The 19,047-nt window shown below is 43.7% G+C and overlaps 1 protein-coding gene across 2 annotated transcripts in view; it reads right to left on the reverse strand.

Moving 5' to 3' along the window:
- The window catches only part of LOC149371133 (cell adhesion molecule Dscam1-like), a 135,662-nt gene that overhangs the window by 38,889 nt on the left and 77,726 nt on the right, over positions 1-19,047 (reverse strand). For both annotated transcript variants that reach the window (XM_089564600.1, XM_089564605.1), the window contains exons 3-4: positions 4,800-4,961; positions 2,931-3,086 (exon numbers count right to left, since the gene is read on the reverse strand). In XM_089564600.1, the coding sequence (XP_089420726.1) occupies positions 2,931-3,086; positions 4,800-4,961 (318 nt within the window). The remainder of the gene's footprint in view (positions 1-2,930; positions 3,087-4,799; positions 4,962-19,047) is intronic.

Below are 19,047 nucleotides of genomic sequence, written 5' to 3' on the forward strand. Positions count from 1 at the left end.
AGAGAGGTGCAGTGTAGGAAAACATTAAGGAAACACTATTCTCCGCACATTTACAACGTCGCGTACTCATCGCATATATTTGAATGTTGAACAAAATCGGTTAACTTACATTCAGCGAGGTCCCAAGGTCACCTATCAGTTCTAATACGAAGAGGGCCATAACGAGTTGAAAAGATAATAAGCTGATGCAAGTTCATGAGTGCAGTTAATTTCGCGGCGCCTGCTGCCTAAGTGTAACATTTGAAAATAAATATTGGTTTATCTAAAAAATTACCAAGTAGTTTGCTGAGTGCGGCTGATGGAATCATATCACCTAGAGACCGGGCAGTTCGGTTAGTGGCTTCCGGCTACTGTTATGAGATGCGAAATTTTCAAGTTGGCAAGGCTGTGTAAACTGTACGCATAATAACACGGAAGCCAATTAGAGATTATGTAGGTGGTTCATAAAATAAAACAGCAGCGGCTTCCGAAAAAAATTCACTATGATGCGCACGGCTAAAAATTGTCATTCTTTATAAAGGAACAAAAAAGACAGAGAAACATTAGGGATGACGAAGAGGACAATAAATGCGGAATTAGTGCGCAGTATAAGAGCTAGCACTAAAGCCAGTGTAAGGACCTTGACGCACGTACTTCAATAAAGTGTTTTCGTCATTGTGGAGTGTGTAGGAGAACCTTTGACCACATAACCTGTTCTCCGAGTAATGCAGGTTAGTTTCTAGGTTAACTAGTCTTCTTAGTGCGACTTTGTACAGCTGAAGTACCTCCACTCTGTTTCGCCAATCTCGCTGTCTTCTAGCTATGACGCGGGGAAAGAGTAATGCCCAAAAGAACCAGAGAGAAAGATAGCCTCAAAGAAATCATGTCTGCATAGAATTATACCAAGCAATGCGAGCATGATAGTCAGTTTTTAATCAGAAAACTGTTTGCCCTTAAAAAAAAAAAATCTCTAGGGACCGATGTCTACTATTAATGGCTTTATTTTCAACAAACAGACTGCTCTGGTAAAAACTTTCTGCGCGCGGATACCTTGCGCATGTGTTCAAATGCTATAAAACATAGAAAAATGCTGTGTCATGGCTATAATCTAGAGTCGATGGGATTAAATGTCACATGACAACGTGTCCGCTTTTATTTCATCTAGGAAGCGCAACCCATTATTAGATTTTTCGCCGGAAGAGGACGCGTCTCTGTGGGAGATGTCTCTGTAAGGCAGCAGTGTTTATGTAGGGCAAACAAGCGGCTGGAACAACACTGACTGTTGACTTTTCAGCTCCTGTGCGTGTATCGACCTGCAGAAAGGCATGATCCATGGCCGTTTTTTTGGATGTTCGGCGTGATAAATTGTTAGCGCCAGGACTCAGCTCAGACTATGCGGGTTCGTTATCAGCAGTGCCCATTGTGGCGCAGTCTTCACTCTAGCTTTGCTTGGTTTGTTTAAGAGCTGATCGCACGTGTACCGCAGCGCCGGAAGAACACAACAGGCCCCAGAAATTAATATTCGCGGGGTGAATGAGGTACAATTATCAGTGCACCAGTCCGACACCAGAATCGTCATGTGCCAACAATAATTGCCAGTCAGAAAGCGCGCTTAGAGTTTGCAAGGGAACAAGCGTTACACTGCTACTGAGGACCACAGAAGAGTGCAGAGCCAGCGACTCACTTCTCTGTTGCATATCACGGAGGCAAATCTACGGCTTTTTAATTACAGGAACAGTATTTTCCAAAGGGTAATGAGAGAGCAGAAACGTGGAGATCTGTTCGTAATAGCGAAACCCTATCTTCATCAGACCGCCGCTTCGTGAGTTTCCTATAATACTGTTTCATCGGGACGCTGTTATCCATGATTATGTGTTTTATAAGACGAAGAACGTGCGTCATCGTTTAAATGCCCCTTTAAGGATATGCTGACTATAGACGGAATATAAATAACGAGATTCTTTTTGTAGTACTTTGAGCCCCACATAAAGCAACTAAAGAACCCTCAAAATCTAATAACTTCTACAAGTAAAACACGCCGCATTCAACTCGACTACGCTGTCACGTGAGAGCCTTGTGTAAGCGGTGGAAAATACGAAAGAGTGAGGAACTCTTTCATTGAAGCGCTCTGCTCTCTTGTACAACATGAAAAGCGTGATAATATCCACTTTCATAAGAAAACCGTTTCTTGTGTGGATGTTTCTCGTTTATGTGTTAGGATTTCAGGGTTGGGTGCGTTAAAAGAAAACAAAAAGTAGAAAACTGCTTTCTTGCTCGAGCGAGATGCTAGATGACTAAGAAACACACAGCAGAAGGTCGAAATTGCGCATTTTTATTTAATTCGCCCCCAGTTTACAACCACCGCAAAAGTGAGAACACGCAATGGCTAAGGTAAAATCAGCTAGATTACTGCTCTTTTTGTGCACTACACCAGCGGTACAGCTCATTCACTTGTGATGCATAGCTTACCAGTAGTGCTTTTTCTCAACACGACGGTGCGTGCAGTCGCCATTCGTTGCAAATATTCTTACGTCAACGTCCAGATTATCTCCGGAGAGGCGGCTACGGTGGTAACAGCTTTGCCCTGAATAAAATATTGCCATCTATTTGGGACAGTTGTGCGTTTTGGGCAGAGATAGCAGCTTAGGAGAATTTTTATCAAATTTGAAGGAGCATTGTTGTTTGCAACAGAATTTTACGTTATAGGCCCATGATATCACAGTATTTCAAGGTCATGCAATTAATGCGGCCAGTAATATGTGCAGTGAGCACCTGATCAACTAAGGATGCATCCTAACTCTGGGACCACTTGTCGTCTTTGTGACAGGCCTTTTCCGGCTGTATTTTTTTTGTGTTTCTGCTCGTGCTTTTCGGTTGTTGTGGCTTTTGTCTGTACATGATTTCATTTGAATTTCCCTAAACCACGACCAATGAATCAACAAAAGACGAACCGGTGATGACGAGCTTCCCAGCAGTGATGCTGCTTGCGACGGCGCCGGTGAGCGTGTCCTTGGTCTGGCACTGGAACGAGTGGTGGCTGTCCTCTGGCCCCGCTCGCCGCACGTGCAGCTCACCCGTGGTGAAGGCCACGTACTTGGAATTCTCATCTGCATCGCGGGCCGGCAAAGAGGATGGTAAAGACTCGCGCGCGATCACACGCAACCACCTAGCCGGCGGTCACGCTATTATCAGGAAGGTAAGCACCGTAAGAGAGCAGAGACGGGTGGGCCACGATCAATATGAGGCTGAGAGAAGCGCATCAGCGGCTCTGTCTCCCAGAATGAGGCAGAGGAAGGGAAGCAGTTGGGAGCAATTTCTTCGAACGTGTTTTCAGGCAGCATCGAGAATTCGTAGAAGCGAGAATGGCTTCTCGGTATAGTATACCCTTTTTTCAAAGCTTGTATGAGGTGCGTGTATTGCTTCGTTCCGAAAACACTGGTGATATTTCCCAACCGCTATGTTTTCCTAACGCCGTTCTGAGTGCATGAAATTAATGAGTGATGTGTGCGTCTTTCAAAAAACACTGAAAAGGCCTTGTTTGTTCCTTTTTCTTTGCGATGGTACCATGCGCTTTAGCCAATATATGCCATGGGATGTACTTTTCAGACTGCTGGAATACGAGGAAGCGATGTTTTATTTATTAAATTAAAAGCGGTTTTGGAGACGGTGGACTAAAATCACGCAATTTATGTGCACAGAAGCCTTCACATCAAATTTAGCAAAAATAAAGAGACAGGACATACTCGTATAATATACATCCTCTGCTGTTTAATTTAAAAAAAAAATGTAATATACAGGAAGCTTCTGCTTATGCAAGTTATTTATTCCCTTGTCATCTAAAACTCCCACGTCGTCTTTACTTCTGCTTACTGTTTATCATCTCGTCGTCATCGTCTCCAGAAACACTCAAATGGGTGTCACTGCACTTTTATCTGAATGTTTCTGCACAAAAATACTTAGAATACTCATATCTGCCTTAAACTCTGGAACTTCATTTGAATGTTGGGAGGTGAAAGCGATTTTTTTCTTTTTTTTTTGCTGAGCCCGAGAATGACAGGACGCTGATTACTTGTCGTTTACCTTAGGTTTTCCACACAGGCAAGGAATATTTCTGCTTAGCTCCCTTCCCAGCTGAGTTGCAGACGGGGTATCAGATTTTCGTGTAGTATAATTTACCAGGATATTATATTTGATCCTTGTACTTTAATAATGCCTTTTTGCGTCTGGCTTCCATCGAAGCGGAGTAATCCCTATGTACAGTCTTTGTCAAAAGTAACCAGGCTGCAAATTTCACTTCTCAGTCGTACATTAAAGCTATTGCGCCAGCCCACACGAGCTCTCTAAAGCTATCAGTTTAATTTAACGTGCAGTGCTCTGATAATAATTGTTTGGACTGACCGCAACTGACATATATAGACATAACTGCACAATTGCGAAATAGCGCGAATACACGAGGACGAATACACAGGGACAATTACTGGCGCCAACTACCCACTGGGTTTAGTTTTCGGAAACCGCTACTAACAAATCACACAGGAATGCACGAAAAGAATTTAGAAAAAAGGGATAATTTCATCCTCGTGTCTTAGCGTTAGTTAGCATACATGTAATCATGTCTCGTTACAGCTAACTAGCTCTAAATAAAGTATTGCTTGACGTATTTCAAAGCATTATGCTCATGCAAAACACGCGACGTGGAAAGCCAGTGCAAAGAAACACAAGCCTAGGCCAAGTGTTTTTCTTTAGTTAATGCTAAAATTACGTAACAGCCAAGCAGTAGCAGCGAAAATGAATGGAATTCAAGAAGAGGGGAGACATACCGGGAATGGCTTGAACAGAGATGATGAAGCCGTCACTGCGCACCCATGACGTCACGACAACGTATTCTTTGACGTAGTTAGGCACATGACACCTCAGCACACCGGTGTTCATGCGGATGACGAAGTCGTCGTAGACGCGTATCTCGTACTGCTGCTGCACCACTGAAACGAGACAGAAAGAAAAGAATACTAAAGCTGTTACTAGAAAGACGAGAAAGAATTGCGGCCCTTTGTAATAGTAACTCGGTGCGTTGTCTGCGCAACGGATTCATGAGTGCAGAACGCGGAGTAGTTGGTCTGAGCTTTCAGCCTATAATCAACGCTGACAGCGAGAAAATTGTTTTTATTGATGCAGTGACCTCTTTTTTGAGTAATTGTGATACCCGTATTCAGGTGGGAGTGTATTAGGATTCTGTAAATTATAAACTTAGGTGCTTAACGTCCCAAAGCGGCATATGGGCTATCAGGGACGTCGTAGTTGTGGATCCGGATTAATTTATGACACCTGGTATTCTGTGACGGTCGGTAATGTTGCACAGCACACGGGCGCCGTTTATGCATCGGCTGCAATTAAGCGCGGCCCCCGCGGCCGTGATTGAACCCGGTTCCCTTGACTAAGTTAGTGATCGCCTTGACCTCTGAGCAAACGTGGCGGTATTTAATAGGATCAAACGTTCAGTAGTTTGTGTGCAACAAACAGTTGAACATGCTCTAAAAAGCTTACGCAGAGAACGGAAATGTCAACAAACTGCGTTTATTCAATCGATAGCGGATGCATCAATACCGAGATATAATTATCCTGAACTTCTGTGTAGGTTTTATCGCCCAAACGTTACACAGCGCGGTAGTGAGAGCTGCCGTTTACTGATGTTGATTATGGTTCAGGGGTTTATGACGTTAAAACCTCATAAACCCATAAACCATTTCGACTACTCCGGGTTCTTTACATGCGTGGACATTGCACACTTCGCAAGTGCTTTGGGTTTCATTTCCACCGAAAGGTTATGCCATGGCCGTGACGCAACCGCAGTGCTCAGGCTCACGAGCTAAGCGCGCTAAGCAGTCAGTCATGGCACCGGGATTATGTTACCTTCTCTATAAGTTTATAGGTGCATTAGAACTCCTCCTAGATCTTTTCTTAGGTTTCTATATTTTGACATCTGTTCTTTAATAAATTTCAAGATTCCACGATAGTTGGCGCAAAAAGCGGCAATTATTTTAAATCTATCTGCCTTTCAACGCTTCCTTCATCTATTCTTTCTGGGTTCAACCCAAGTGATCATCTAGGGTGAGACTGCTACAGCCTGTTTTCTTTCCTCATAGGTGCTTATAAGCTCTACGTAGATGTGCATATTCTGGGCCTTGCGTAGAGCCCAGTGACAAGCGGGCGCGTGTCTCGAGCTATGCTATGAGTCAAGTATGATGGCGCTGGTGAAGCACCGACAAGCAACCGATGGTGCTAAGTTTCCTGCATTAAGCCGCATTAGGTAAACGTGAATTTTTGGCTGTTAAATTTTGGGGCACAAACTTGCGGTTGTTTTAAAGCTTGCATCATGTGGTCACGTGTTAGCCGGTGAGCGCGGGCTCAACCTGGATTCGAAGGACGCAGCAGTTGTAGCCCGTGCTGGAGCATGTACTCTCCTCCACTCATAAGTTTGGTTCTCTGTAACCTATTGTACGTAAGTGGTGCAGGCAAGGAACTTATTATTTTTATTTCCTTTTCGGTTGCCCCAACCTATTCTTTGTCCCCCTCACCCACCCGCGATACATTAGTGGTGCGGGAGAGTCCCAACCTAGGATCTCAATCTACTCTGTCCTCCTCATCTACGGTGGGCCTCTTCCCTGCTCCTTCCCTCCATTCTTGCCATGTCGTATTCCCTACTAACTTAAACAGCAGTGTCTGTTATGTCCTTGCTTATATCGATGGCTGTGCTTCTCTTAGACGGCCTGCCCGCAGAACATGGCGTAGTAAGGTAATATCGACAATACGGCGCTTTCCTTTGGAGAATCGCACATGCAGCTATAGCAGTAGAAATGGCGGGCAAAATTTTGCCTTCTATAGGAACGATGCCTGAACATGTATACAATGCCATCAGTTGTCCTCGTCAAGTGCGAAGAATTGCCGTTGGAACGCGGGGCAAACAAGATAAAGCAGTTATATGCGACACTTCTGAGGAGATAAATGGTGCAGTATGGAGCACGACTGAAGGATTTTTGTTTAAGCGCTGCAAGATGAGTTAAAAAAAATAAAGAAATTTTGTCAGAAGAAGAATCACCCTCATTGGTTACAACGATAGAAAACAAAAACACACGAGGATGTCTTCTCTGTTTTCATCAAGTATAGGTTGCTTTGAAAACTATGTTTCTTAATTTTTTTATATTTCTTATTGCACTACCACCGTTTAACCAAGTGACATCGGAATGGACGTAATTACGTCACTATTTGAAGACAACGTCATAAGTGAGTATAGCAAGGCAATGTAATCAGTCAATGTTTAGTAACGGCTTTCTGTATGCAGCAGCAAGCGTTGATGAATTCGTACGTTTTAAAGATATACGGAGCTGAGTGCGCGCATGGATGGCTGTTGTGCCGCCATGAAGCAGTTTATTCTGTATTGGGAACGTAGCTGCTGACACAGAGCCTTATAATTTATTTATTTATTTATTTATTTATTTATTTATTTATTTATTTATTTATTTATTTATTTATTTATTTATTTATTTATTTATTTATTTATTTATTTATTTATTTATTTATTTATTTATTTATTTATTTATTTATTTATTTATTTATTTATTTATTTATTTATTTATTTATTTATTTATTTATTTATTTATTTATTTATTTATTTATTTATTTATTTATTTATTTATTTATTTATACATACTGCAGCGCAATTATGTGCGCTATGGCAGGAGTGGGAAAAACACAAAATGCAAGGTAACAAAATGCAGCAAAAAGTACAAAGTGAGCACTATAAAAAGTTCACGTACGTTGCTTGCAACACAGCGCTTGATCAGAACCTTTTTTGGAAACTTCAGAGGCATGGAAACTCGAATGCAATACCATTAAAAAAATCAACACGCCTACAAAGTGACCAGTCTTAGTAGCTCGATGATTATTTTGCTCGGTGGCTGAACCGAAAGACCCGGGTTCGATCTCGGCCGCGGAGATTGCATTTAGATGGAGGCGACACGCTAATGGCCCAGACTATGCGGTGTCAAGGCACGTTAAATAAATTATCTGATGCTTTCTACTGCGCTGTCTCTCATAGGCTGAATCACTTTGGGTTATTAAACACCCTAAATCAACAATAAATCAACCACACATAATAAATGCAACGGGTAGAAATTTTGTCATATTGAAGGTGTTCGGGAGCTGGCAATTTTTCTCGAAAATTCATTTATGGCGTAAAAATTTAAAAAGGAGGTATAAAAATTCTCACTCACGAAAGCTTCATTCTTGAGCCAAGCGACGCGATATAGAGACATAAACAAAATTCTTGTGGCTACATGTTTGCAACGATTGTCACCCTTTCAGCCGGAAATCTTGAGCATTCGCTACATGCAAAGCTGAACCAATGGTCTCGCATTTTCCGCGCTTCTTATATTGCAGCGATCAGGTGAACCTGTGACACGACTTGATTTTATAAGCTCTAATGGGACTCAGCAATAGACATCACTTGGCTTTAAGCGCTAATGTTATTCACTAACATAGCTTACCTAATTGTCATATAACATAATAGTGCCTATATGTTTAGTGCATGCTATCAACATGTAAAAGCCGCCTGTCTCTCTTCTTTTGCGTATATTTTGAATAGTTAATTACGCTTTTGAGCAGAATTGCCTCTATAGACATCACTTAGATGATCAGCTAGAAGCCATGTAAGGAGCTTGTGGCAAGGGGGACGGGGAGAAGGAAGCAGGAAAGCCAAAGCGGGTCAAAATAACGCTTTGTACAAATTACCTTCTGTAAACCTGAATCCCTGCAAAATCAAATGAAACAACCAGATTTACGTTCCATTTTCTTGAATTAGGTTTTAAACGAGCTTAGAAAAATAAACACGCATGGTTACTTAAAGAATCGTTAAGCGAACCTACAGTTTGTGGAATCCAGTAAAATGCAGAGGACGGCAGTAATCTTCTATTCGAAAGCTCGAAAAACTATTTGTGCTCTATGAAGATGCGCCCATTATGGCAGGGTTTCTGTACGTTGGCCTGGTCGTTTGTCTCAGCAAAGCGCACCATTGTGTTTCCGGTGTACAAGCTTCACATTGCTGCCTAAATTGAAAAGCCAGGTAGTGGACGTCGACAACGGTGAAAAACACGAAGTAGCAAAGCCTCCACAGTTATTGAAAACGAGGTGTTGTCGGCACGCTGTGTTATGCCTGACGTAGCGCTGCGGCGCACAAAAGAGCAAGTAATAAAAATGAACGAAGGAAGTTTGCCTTCCAAAATCGACGCCTGCTCATTGATTATACTCACTTGTTTTGTTTCTGATTTTTAAACTTCCTTATTGTTGTTGCGCGCTCTACCTATTTTTGGGTTGTGTACGCATAATATTAAATTTTTCGATTCTTTACTGTGCGTTTTGTACTTTTTTTGCATTTTTCTTACCTTTAGTTTATTCCTCATTGAGAGTATTGTTAGATAAGCTATCATTACCGGTGGATATCGTTGGCCATCGCTCGTAGTTTAGTGTTATTATAACTTATGGCGTGCACATTATTTTATTTTTCTTGTGCATTATAACTCGTTTCTGTTCTTTATTATACCTCCAGTTACAGCGTAATTAATATCCCGTTAAGAAAACAAACAAGCAGCGCCGTTGTCGGGCACAAACCTCTCCTTTCGGTAGACGTCAATAAAAAGAACAACGTAATATCCTCATATCCTCATCTTGAGCACATGCCCTAATTGGTTTCTCATTCCACGGAACAGAATCAAACGCGCCATTTCCAACGCTAGAAAATAACGTGAGGTGCCATCCCTTAATGTATATTCAGTTTCAATAATAAAAAAATAAAAGCAAAAAGGCTCTTTAAAAAGCGGGAAATTGCGCACAAATATCTCTCAATCAAGTTTCCTTTTTTTTTTTTTTTAGTTCGAGCGCATCAGTTTGCCCTCAGGCGCCCCAGCAAAAGCGATCCAAGGAGTCGCCGGAGCATACGTGCGTTGAATGCTCACTTGGTCTACGCTGTTGCGCCGAGACGGGCAGAATACGAAAAAAAAACACACATACAAAACAGGGCCTTCAATTAGGTAGCCATGCGTAGAGCCAGAGAGGCAGAAACTCAGGCACTAATAAAAAGAATGCAGAAATGGGGAAGAAAGAAAAAAAGATAGAATTGAGAGTTTTCCTTAAATAGCTGAGAAAACAAAAGAAAGCAGTGGAACGAAACTCTAGAAAATGGGTCAGAAAGTAATGTTACCCCTGAGAGAGACAGCGACTGGCTCAAGCTCCCGAGGAGGCGAAGAACAGGGTGATGTGTTTAGAATAAAATGAGAGGGTGCCAATGATGTTCGGCGCATCGAGAAAGAAAGAAAATAGAATAGGAGAGAAACGGATTAGTACGAAACACAGGACAGTGAGAATAGTGAGGACCTCAAAGAGCAAGAAGTACTATGCTGTCTGCCAGGAGGAGGAGGAAGAACTTTTATTTGTCAGTGAGTAAATCTTGGCAGGGGCTTCCGCGCTAGGTGGCACACTGGATGGCCCGGAGATGGGTTGCCGGCTCTGAGTTAAGTATCGCAGCTTCCCACTTCTCAAAGTACAAAAGCTGCAGATCTCGCGGAGTGGGATCTCGGGGTGATACCCACTGTTTGTAGTTTTGCTTGGGGTTGGTTTGGCATAGTTTACTATTACGGGTTTATTACGCATGGTGTGCATGGGCTTAGGAAACCGGATTTGGAAAGGAATAGGCCTTTAATTTTTGCATGGTATCAACCTGTGCGTTAATACCTGTGTCCCGCGGGTATCAGGCACGCGTTTTGTGGAAGTGGACGTGATTTCTTAGCAGGAAACCATACGGCCCCTGCGCTACTTCATGAGCGGCTGTTCCATCGGTCGGCTAACGAGTCTTGGGGCGAAAGTGTGGGCAGCCAAAATTGCCGGAAGGAAGGAGTGTGTTAGTTTACAAATTAGCCATACAAGAACGTTTGATGTTTGAGTCAAAAACAGCACTTTCAATGCAATCAGGGGCATCCTGCCTTTACTTGTGTTTTAGTGTCGCTAATAATATGCAGGGCTTAGGTTAAGCTTATCGCGAGGGTGACTGCCTCCTCCTCCGCTTACTCGGTGTCGTCGGTTACAACCGAGCCGGCGATTAGCTGCTGACCCTGGTAATTCACATTCACAATCGTGAAGGCACTGCGGTTGGCGTGTTCGGCTGCGTCGACATAGACCATGTCTTGTTTGGAGTGATATTGCTTGTGTGTGGCTCTGGCCCTTTCCAAACGCAGGCCTGAATCAAAATCAAGGCGCATGTTTTTGCAAGCACCTGAATATATGAAAGTTATTTTCTACCAAAAAACGCATTTAAGAAACAAAGTCTGCCAGTCTCGCACGGCGACAAAGCAAGAAGGTTACACAATATTTGTTTAGTCATTATGAGATTGAAACATGTAAGAAAGAAAATAACTGCTGTAAACATTTTTTTGTAGTTCTCCACGTATGTCGAACGAAAACAATGAGAATAAAAATAACGGTTTATGATTCATAGCAAAGCAGAAGGAACATCCCTAGGGGCAGGTCAGCGGAAGAGAACAGAACAATACCTACGGACGGGGGACGGGGGACGGATTAAAACAACGAAATCTTACAAAAGAAAAGGTATCAAGGCTACCAAGTTGGAGAAGCAAAGAAAAGGTTAAATGAATAAGGGGAAAGAACAAAGAGTTTAGTAAAGAAACGAAGATTCGGAGGTGCCAAGGCAGGCCAGCTCGAAAGCAGTCGACGTGATCGTCATGCCATGCCGTTGATGCTGCGATCGCGAAAAAGGTGCAGTAAAACTGTCGCGAGCCCCTGGCCTTTCGTTTACTGACGCCCTAGCATGCCACGCCCGAGCTTACTACTGCACGAAACCGAGCCACGAGATATTTGATGTCACGCAAACAAGCTGACATGCGGTGCTAGTGAGGCTGCATCACACATCGTCCCAGACATTAAAAAGGAGGAAGTAGCAAAACATTAAGCAACTACACAACTGAAAAGTCTCTGAAGTGCCTGGACGCTTGTAAAAAGGAAAATTTTCTACTTAATTGAAACAGTCAATGAACTGAGAATATCCATAGCTCCTCAGAGATGAGGATATACGATAAGAGGAAATAATGAAACGATGAATATCAGAACAAGGAAGAGATACAAAGATAAAAAAGAGAACGAAAGAAATGAGACGCAGGAATAAGAGATGCAAACTCCAAAGTAGCGGCGCTTGTAAGGCAAAGAGCAGTAAAAGGAAAAAAACAGTTAATGTGCGAAACATCGGTAGAGCCCTGGAGCGAAATTGCATCTCGGAAAACCGAACATTCGTACAAAGCATTAAGTACAGCGGCAATCTCACACTGTCTGGCTGCTTGCGCTTTAGTCGCCTTCTCAATCTGCGCTTTCGAAGCGCGTTTACTCATGGAACGATGGTTGAACAACGTGCCAGCCAGTATTCTCCTGGGCAGAAGCCGTTTATTTATGCTCGCTTTCGATGCGGAGACGCTTCTTTTATTATTATTTTTACTGTTCGCAAAGCTGACAACTGTCTACGAAAACCAGCAGCCGAGGGCGATACTAGTGGTGGATGCCACCGCTCTCACAGTCTAAACCGTGCCCCTATGTTCCTCGTCGTTCTCTCAGCTTGTGCAACAGCCCATCACTCGTACATTGGGGCAACGTCGTCGTTGAGGGAGAGGAGAGGTGAACAGGGTGGGTCCCTTGTGTCCCATACTGAGAAACGCACTGCAGCCCTCACCAAATAAACCTGCGCTTCCGCGATGGACTCCCCCTTTACGACGCTGTAAATCTGGGCGAAATAAGTGAGTGCCGCTGTCAGAGTAGCATGCTTGGTCGGCCTGGTGGCAGCCGGGAGGGCCGGCAGCTGCAGTGCAGCCCTTGTACAGATCGCTGCGCGGTTCATCAGCGAGAGCTTCATTCCCTCGACTGCAGTGTATAAACCTAGAGCTGGCAAGGAGTGTGAGGGCGAAGATTCCAGATTCGTGCAAGCCTTTATATGGTGCGCGTACGATGCAATACATCTGGCACACATGAAAGCATGTAATGGAGGCGAAGCGACATATTATGCTGAAAGCCCCAGCTCATGCGGCATTCTCGTTAAGAAGCATCTTCTTCCCATGTCTCTAGGATAAAGAAGCTGCTGCCATGAACGAAGCACAAAGAACATGAATACAATTCTTGACTGTAAGGTTCTCGAATAGGATTTAATACAATATCATGCGCACTGCCATATTTCAAGAAATATACTCTATAAACCTAGCCGATATTTTTGTTTCGGTTATTGTGGAGTTCATATTACCATATCACTTATTTCATGTCATCATGACGACAAGTGATCTTATTTGGTCGTGCCGACAAGTGCTTTGGCTTTAGTTAATCTGAGTCATCGGCCCGGGAAGTCCTGTATTCCTTGGGAAACTGATCCTACGATGGGCTACCGTACAAAAACGGACAGTGCACACAAGAAAACAATGACTCACAGGACTGTCACGAGTGTGTAACATGAGCGTTTTGGCGTTTGCTGTTACGTCTGAGAAAATAATATTTTACCGACATATTCAGTATATTGGTTTGTTTTTTTTAATTTATTGATGTCATCCTGTGATAGTAAGCCTAGTAGTTGTAGCCGCCACGGTGGCTCAGTGGTTACGGTACTCAGCTGCTGACCCGAAGGACACCGGTTCGATACCACCCGTGGGGGCCGTATTGTGATGGAGGCGAAATGCTATAGGCTCATGCATTCTGCGATTTCAGTGTATGTTAAAGAACACCAAGTGGTCGAATCTATCCGGAGCCCTTCACTACGGCGTCGTTCGTGGTCTTAAACGCTTTGAGACTTTAAATAGCCTAAACCAAGTTTATTAGTTATATGCTCAATAACTTGGATTAAATTTTAGTGCTAACTTTGTCCACATCTACACCTTCAAGTCAAGAATCTTGTCCCAGTGCCTAAGATGATAGATCGCGCACGGTAAAATTAGCGCCACGTTAGGTATTCTTGAGCCGTCCTGGGGCCTTGCACGAAGAATCACAAAGGTGCTCGGGATGGACTTCTGACGAAAAATTTGTTTGCTATAAGAGTAGCTAAAGGCTCACAGAGATGTGTCCACTGACCCGTCGCTAAGATAAAGCCTATTCCGACAGTACAAGAGTATCAAGCCTTTTGTGCCAGCACGTCCGACTGAACCCTCAAGCGTACAGTGGCTTTTATAAACACAAGCACCCGTATCCGTTTTCTTCCCTCCATGCGTCGTCCGCGTGTTCTCGTTGACTTCTCTCCTCTGAGGACCTCCTCACCCAGTGGGCCGTTTACCGTCTCCGCTTGAGTTGCTTACTTCGCACAGGGTAGGCAACGGCCTCGCGAGTTCTTGGAGATCGGTGTTTTTTGCCCCAAGCTCCTGTTTTCCTCAAACCGTGGAGTCAGGTGCGATCAGGTATCCTTTCGAGGACAGAGGGCGTCGCCGCCACGGGCGTTTCGCGTATTCTGGCCGACTGTGCGGCGCCGCTCCCTCACCAGTTCTAACTGCTGCGCGGTATATAGCGTCCGCTGCGGTTTCGACCGCTCCGGCGCACACACTGAGGCATACGAATGTATACACGGCGCTCATTTTGCCCGTACTCCGAGGCGACGCAACCATGTGCATGACGAAGGAAGCCTGAGCTGTAGACGACACCAGCGCGTAACTGAAGGAGAAGATAAATACAGCTGAAGATCTAAATAAACTTTAGTAAAACGGCGAATTGAGCGAGTTGGTGCATACTTGAAGACAACAGCGCAGCAACAGGGGCAAGAGAAGACGGGACAGGCGCTGTAGATATAAATAAAGGAAGGGAAAAAGGACACTGCTTAAGTCCACTGAGCTGAAAGACGGCGACATTGTTACAAGGCGCGAGCACCCATTTTCTTAGGGAGCTCTAGCTTTTCTGAAAACGGCGTCGTGTCCTGATGTTTGCTCGGGAATGTTTCGGGAGAGACATTGCGGCCCCGCGAAAACCCTGAGCGGCTGACAGAGAGCGCAGCTGCTTTAAAGTGTTGGCCTCAGAAGAATCGGCGCCGCTCGCCCAATCTTAAGTATGAGGAGCCGATGAGGGTCCACTGCGGAAAAGGCAGACGAGGGTGGGAAAGGGGGCTGTAGAGGCGAGACTACAAATGATGGGCTGGAGCGCTCGCCTTTTAACTAGAGCGCCTTCAGGTAACGTCTTCGAGGGGCGCGCCAGTCTATCAAGTCCGAAGCGTGTTTTGTATATGGGTTGGCTACTCTGCGGTACAGCGACACCACCCACCGAGGTACAAAGAAGCGTTGGACGTATATTAACTCCGTTTGTTACCACTTCTTCCCAGGAAAACGTACTGAAGCTGTTCGCTTCCAAATTTAACCCTTTGGTTCTCGATTTCTTTTACCCTCATTGGTCTTGAATCTATCGGACAGTATGTGTGATACTGCCATGTCTGCATACTTTTTCAGGCTTCCCAAGTTCGTCTGCAAAGCATGGAGCACTCCCACCGTTTTAGACGCATTGACGACGCGAGATTAGTGTAAGACACGACGGCTTCAAGCATTTATTATATTACTTGCAGTCTACTGAGCGAACGGCTTAAGTGCTGAAAATTCTGGTTGCAGGCAACATATCGACAACTAAAGGCCATAAAGGTAGAGTGCAGCATTTCCAGCGATGTAGTCGTGCATTGTTTTTTAATGTAATGAGAAAACTAAACAAGCTAAATAAACTAAACAAAGCCAACTTCTTGGAAAGAGTAGTTAGAGCATGCACCGGCTACCTATAAGCCGCTTGCCTGTCCGCGACAAATGCTTTGATTATAGCATCGTTGTGTTTTGACCCTTGTAACACTCGAAACAGTTTGTCCGAATATGAAACAAAGAAAATGATGCATGAGAACAATGAATACAAATTGTTGCGCTCCTTTGTGATATTTGACCTGAGCCACAAACAAGGTTCTTCGTCACAAGGGTAATTTTAGCCCAAAACACAGGGAAAGATGCAGGAATACGCAAATTTGCTCCTGGCGGCGGGACTTGTTGAGTGTAAACTTTCATCTCTCTACACGAAATGTCTCTCTAATTTCGGGCATGCATTCATGTGCCGCGAACTATGCCACGAAGCTTTCCATAACCACTTTTCTTGTAAAGACGAATGTGGTGGTGGAGCGGATTACTGCTACCTGCAGATAGCAAATCAGCAATGGCTAGGGACACGAAGCTCTCTGCTTATGCTGCAGACGACGGCGAGTAGATCACAGCGGGTCGCTTTGTTCATAGCTAGGAAAAGAAATTGCACCGGAAAGAGTGAGCTAATCACTCCGCTCTATCGCTGGAGAGGACCGTAATTTTGCAGAAATATTGACTTCTCTTTTCAGAATCTTTGAAGTATACGTCTCCTCTCTGAAGTCTGGTTTTTTGTTGTCTCTCTGTACCACTAAATCTCTGATTGCCTGCAAGTTCGGTTGTGCACTGCTGACATTGACAATGGGGACGGCGCAAAAATAATAATAATAATATATCCCTTAACAACGTACACTCTAAAACGCTGTCGAGTTGGCAACTTAGCAAAAGCGAACATGATATCAATAGCATGTAGTGAGAGTTGTTTACCTTAGGAAATAAAACGTTCGATAACTGATAAAAACAGACATTTCATGTATTTTTTGCCTAACATCTTCCGTTTAAAAGCACTTTAGTTCTTGATATCTGTTCTTGGCGCAATAACTATGTTCTGTAGAGCCGGAGAGGCGGACTGACATCATTCTGTATAACTGGCACTTGGTATTTCTTCAGCTGTCCTGCCCTGTGTGACTGAACATATAGCAACGTGCATTGGAGGTAGCACTGGCTAATATTCCGCAGGTAATGCACGTACGTTAAGAGGGTATGAAATGTACATGTAAGACGGTCAAACGCACCTCACGTATCATGCCACTAAAGAAACTGCATTACGATGTCGAAAACTGCAGGCTAACGAAAAAATCGCTATCCGCCGTGAGATGCTTATGCGACCTCTTACTGTAATGTGAATGTATAAAAGTGTAACAGATTGGGCTTCGTACAGTAAACATACCCGAAATTATACGCGAAGACCTGGTGGTCCATACGCTTTGCGGTGAACTCGAGATAGCGAATAATTAACAGTGCCGGACCGTTGCAGACGTCTCTCGTCTTGTAGACGAGTGACAACCAAGATGCTAAAGTTCGTGTCCCAGCCGCCCAGGCGAGAAGCCGTCGACGGCAAAAGAGGTTCCTCAGGAATGTTAAAGCCAGAGGGCAGCTAAGCTAAGCTGTAGCTGAGGTTGGGGTTGCAGATCGTAAGCGTCCATTGAGATTTCTTTTTTTTTTTGAGCTAGTTCACCTCGTCGGATAGTTCCCTTAGCATGCAATTAAATTACACGTGCATATGGCATCGCCAGTGTGGAGAATGCAATGTTCAGATTTTTCGAACTTAAAGACAAACTTGCTAATAACTTAATAAGGGACTCGTTACTACAATGCAGAGGCAATTTGAGAAAGGAAAATTGCTACCTTTGGGCGTGGCACACAAATATAAATATAGAGGCAAAGGAGCAAAACGGCATGGGTTAAGGTGAATGATTACATTAAAATACGCGTGATATCACGGGTGACCTGGGACCACTTGGGTGTACTCTCTGCTGCCATAACTGCCCATAAAAAAAAACAGCAAAAAAGCTTGATTTTAGGATTCGCTTTTGTTCAACATCTCTTTTTCGTGCCCACTGAGATAACAATACATCTTCAACGATCGCTTCCGGTGAACATTTTCTGAATAGCACCTTCAGATTTTTCACAAAGGCGAACACACTAAGAAAATTTGAATTTATAACCGTGCGGCGGGCACCTTTTAAAGGAAGTCACCTAGTACATATATGGTGCAAGCAGAGGTTTATAGAGCCGTATGTTAAAAAAAATCACTCGAAGTACAATTTTAAGCATTCTTGTTCATTTTTTATTATTATTGCAGCCTTATTCATTTTATAACTTTTCTTGTTGAGCCGTCTTCAGTTTGGCGCAGGTAGACTGCCGGCTGAAAGCACTCTAAGCTCAAGTATAAATGAACAATCTAGGCCGCCTAACTGAAAGCAATCGATAAGTTTTCACTAGAAACTAGAACAGGGAAGAATAGAGACAAAGCAGACAGACTGCCGGTACACAGATCAGCTAGGAAAACCAAACGACCGCATGGAAACGTGCGCAGTTTAAGTTGATTTATCGAACGACTTCTCTGAGCTCCAAGAATAAACGAAGAGCAGGTTGGGTCGAACGAATGCGCGTGTCCAGTGGTAAAGAGAATCGAATCGAACTGCAAGTGGCAGGAATCATGCTGGAGTACCTATTTGTGTTTTGGATACCGGCTAGCAACATCGGCTGGCATATGCAAAATTTTCTGGGTGCCTCAGTAAACACACAAACAGAAGAGCCTGCCGTTGCGCTCATGTAAGTTTCACCTGAAAATATACGGGCGATCGAAATGCGCCATTGGCGTCTGGTTAGTTAGCATGTTAGTTAGCCTTTGGATAAAGTAGCATGCAGAAGTATCCATGCATGCACAAGCAAGAAAAGTTGTCACTAGTTTTTTTTTTTTTTAACTAGTGCGTACGAGTATTCTGAGGCTGTCTAGCTGCGTAAAGCGCAAAGGAAGGTGCAGCTGTTCAGATCTTAGCAGGGCCAAAATCTACTAGTCCTCGTACATAAGAAGGATTCATGGTTCTGCTGAACAGTAATCCTGTTTAATAACAGTAGCCGCACGCCGAAAAAGAAGGAACCGTGTAATTGAGAATGGGTCGATGTGTGCCAACAGACTTCATAATTAGGCCCTTGCGATGAAGCTACAGGCATATCCCTCGTGAAGCTCTCTACGTTTCCAATAAAGGCACTCAGCATGGATCTAAGATTTGTTTCTAATGTGTGGCCAAAAACAGAGCTTATAAAAAGGATCTCTCAGTAATATTTGCAATTACGTAGTTAAAAGCAAGTTTTTTTTTTAAGCAAAGTTCAC

This window comes from Amblyomma mixtum, chromosome 1 (genome assembly GCF_055824585.1).
Source record: "Amblyomma mixtum isolate Tamu chromosome 1, ASM5582458v1, whole genome shotgun sequence".
In the NCBI taxonomy this organism is placed as follows: Eukaryota; Metazoa; Arthropoda; class Arachnida; order Ixodida; family Ixodidae; genus Amblyomma; species Amblyomma mixtum.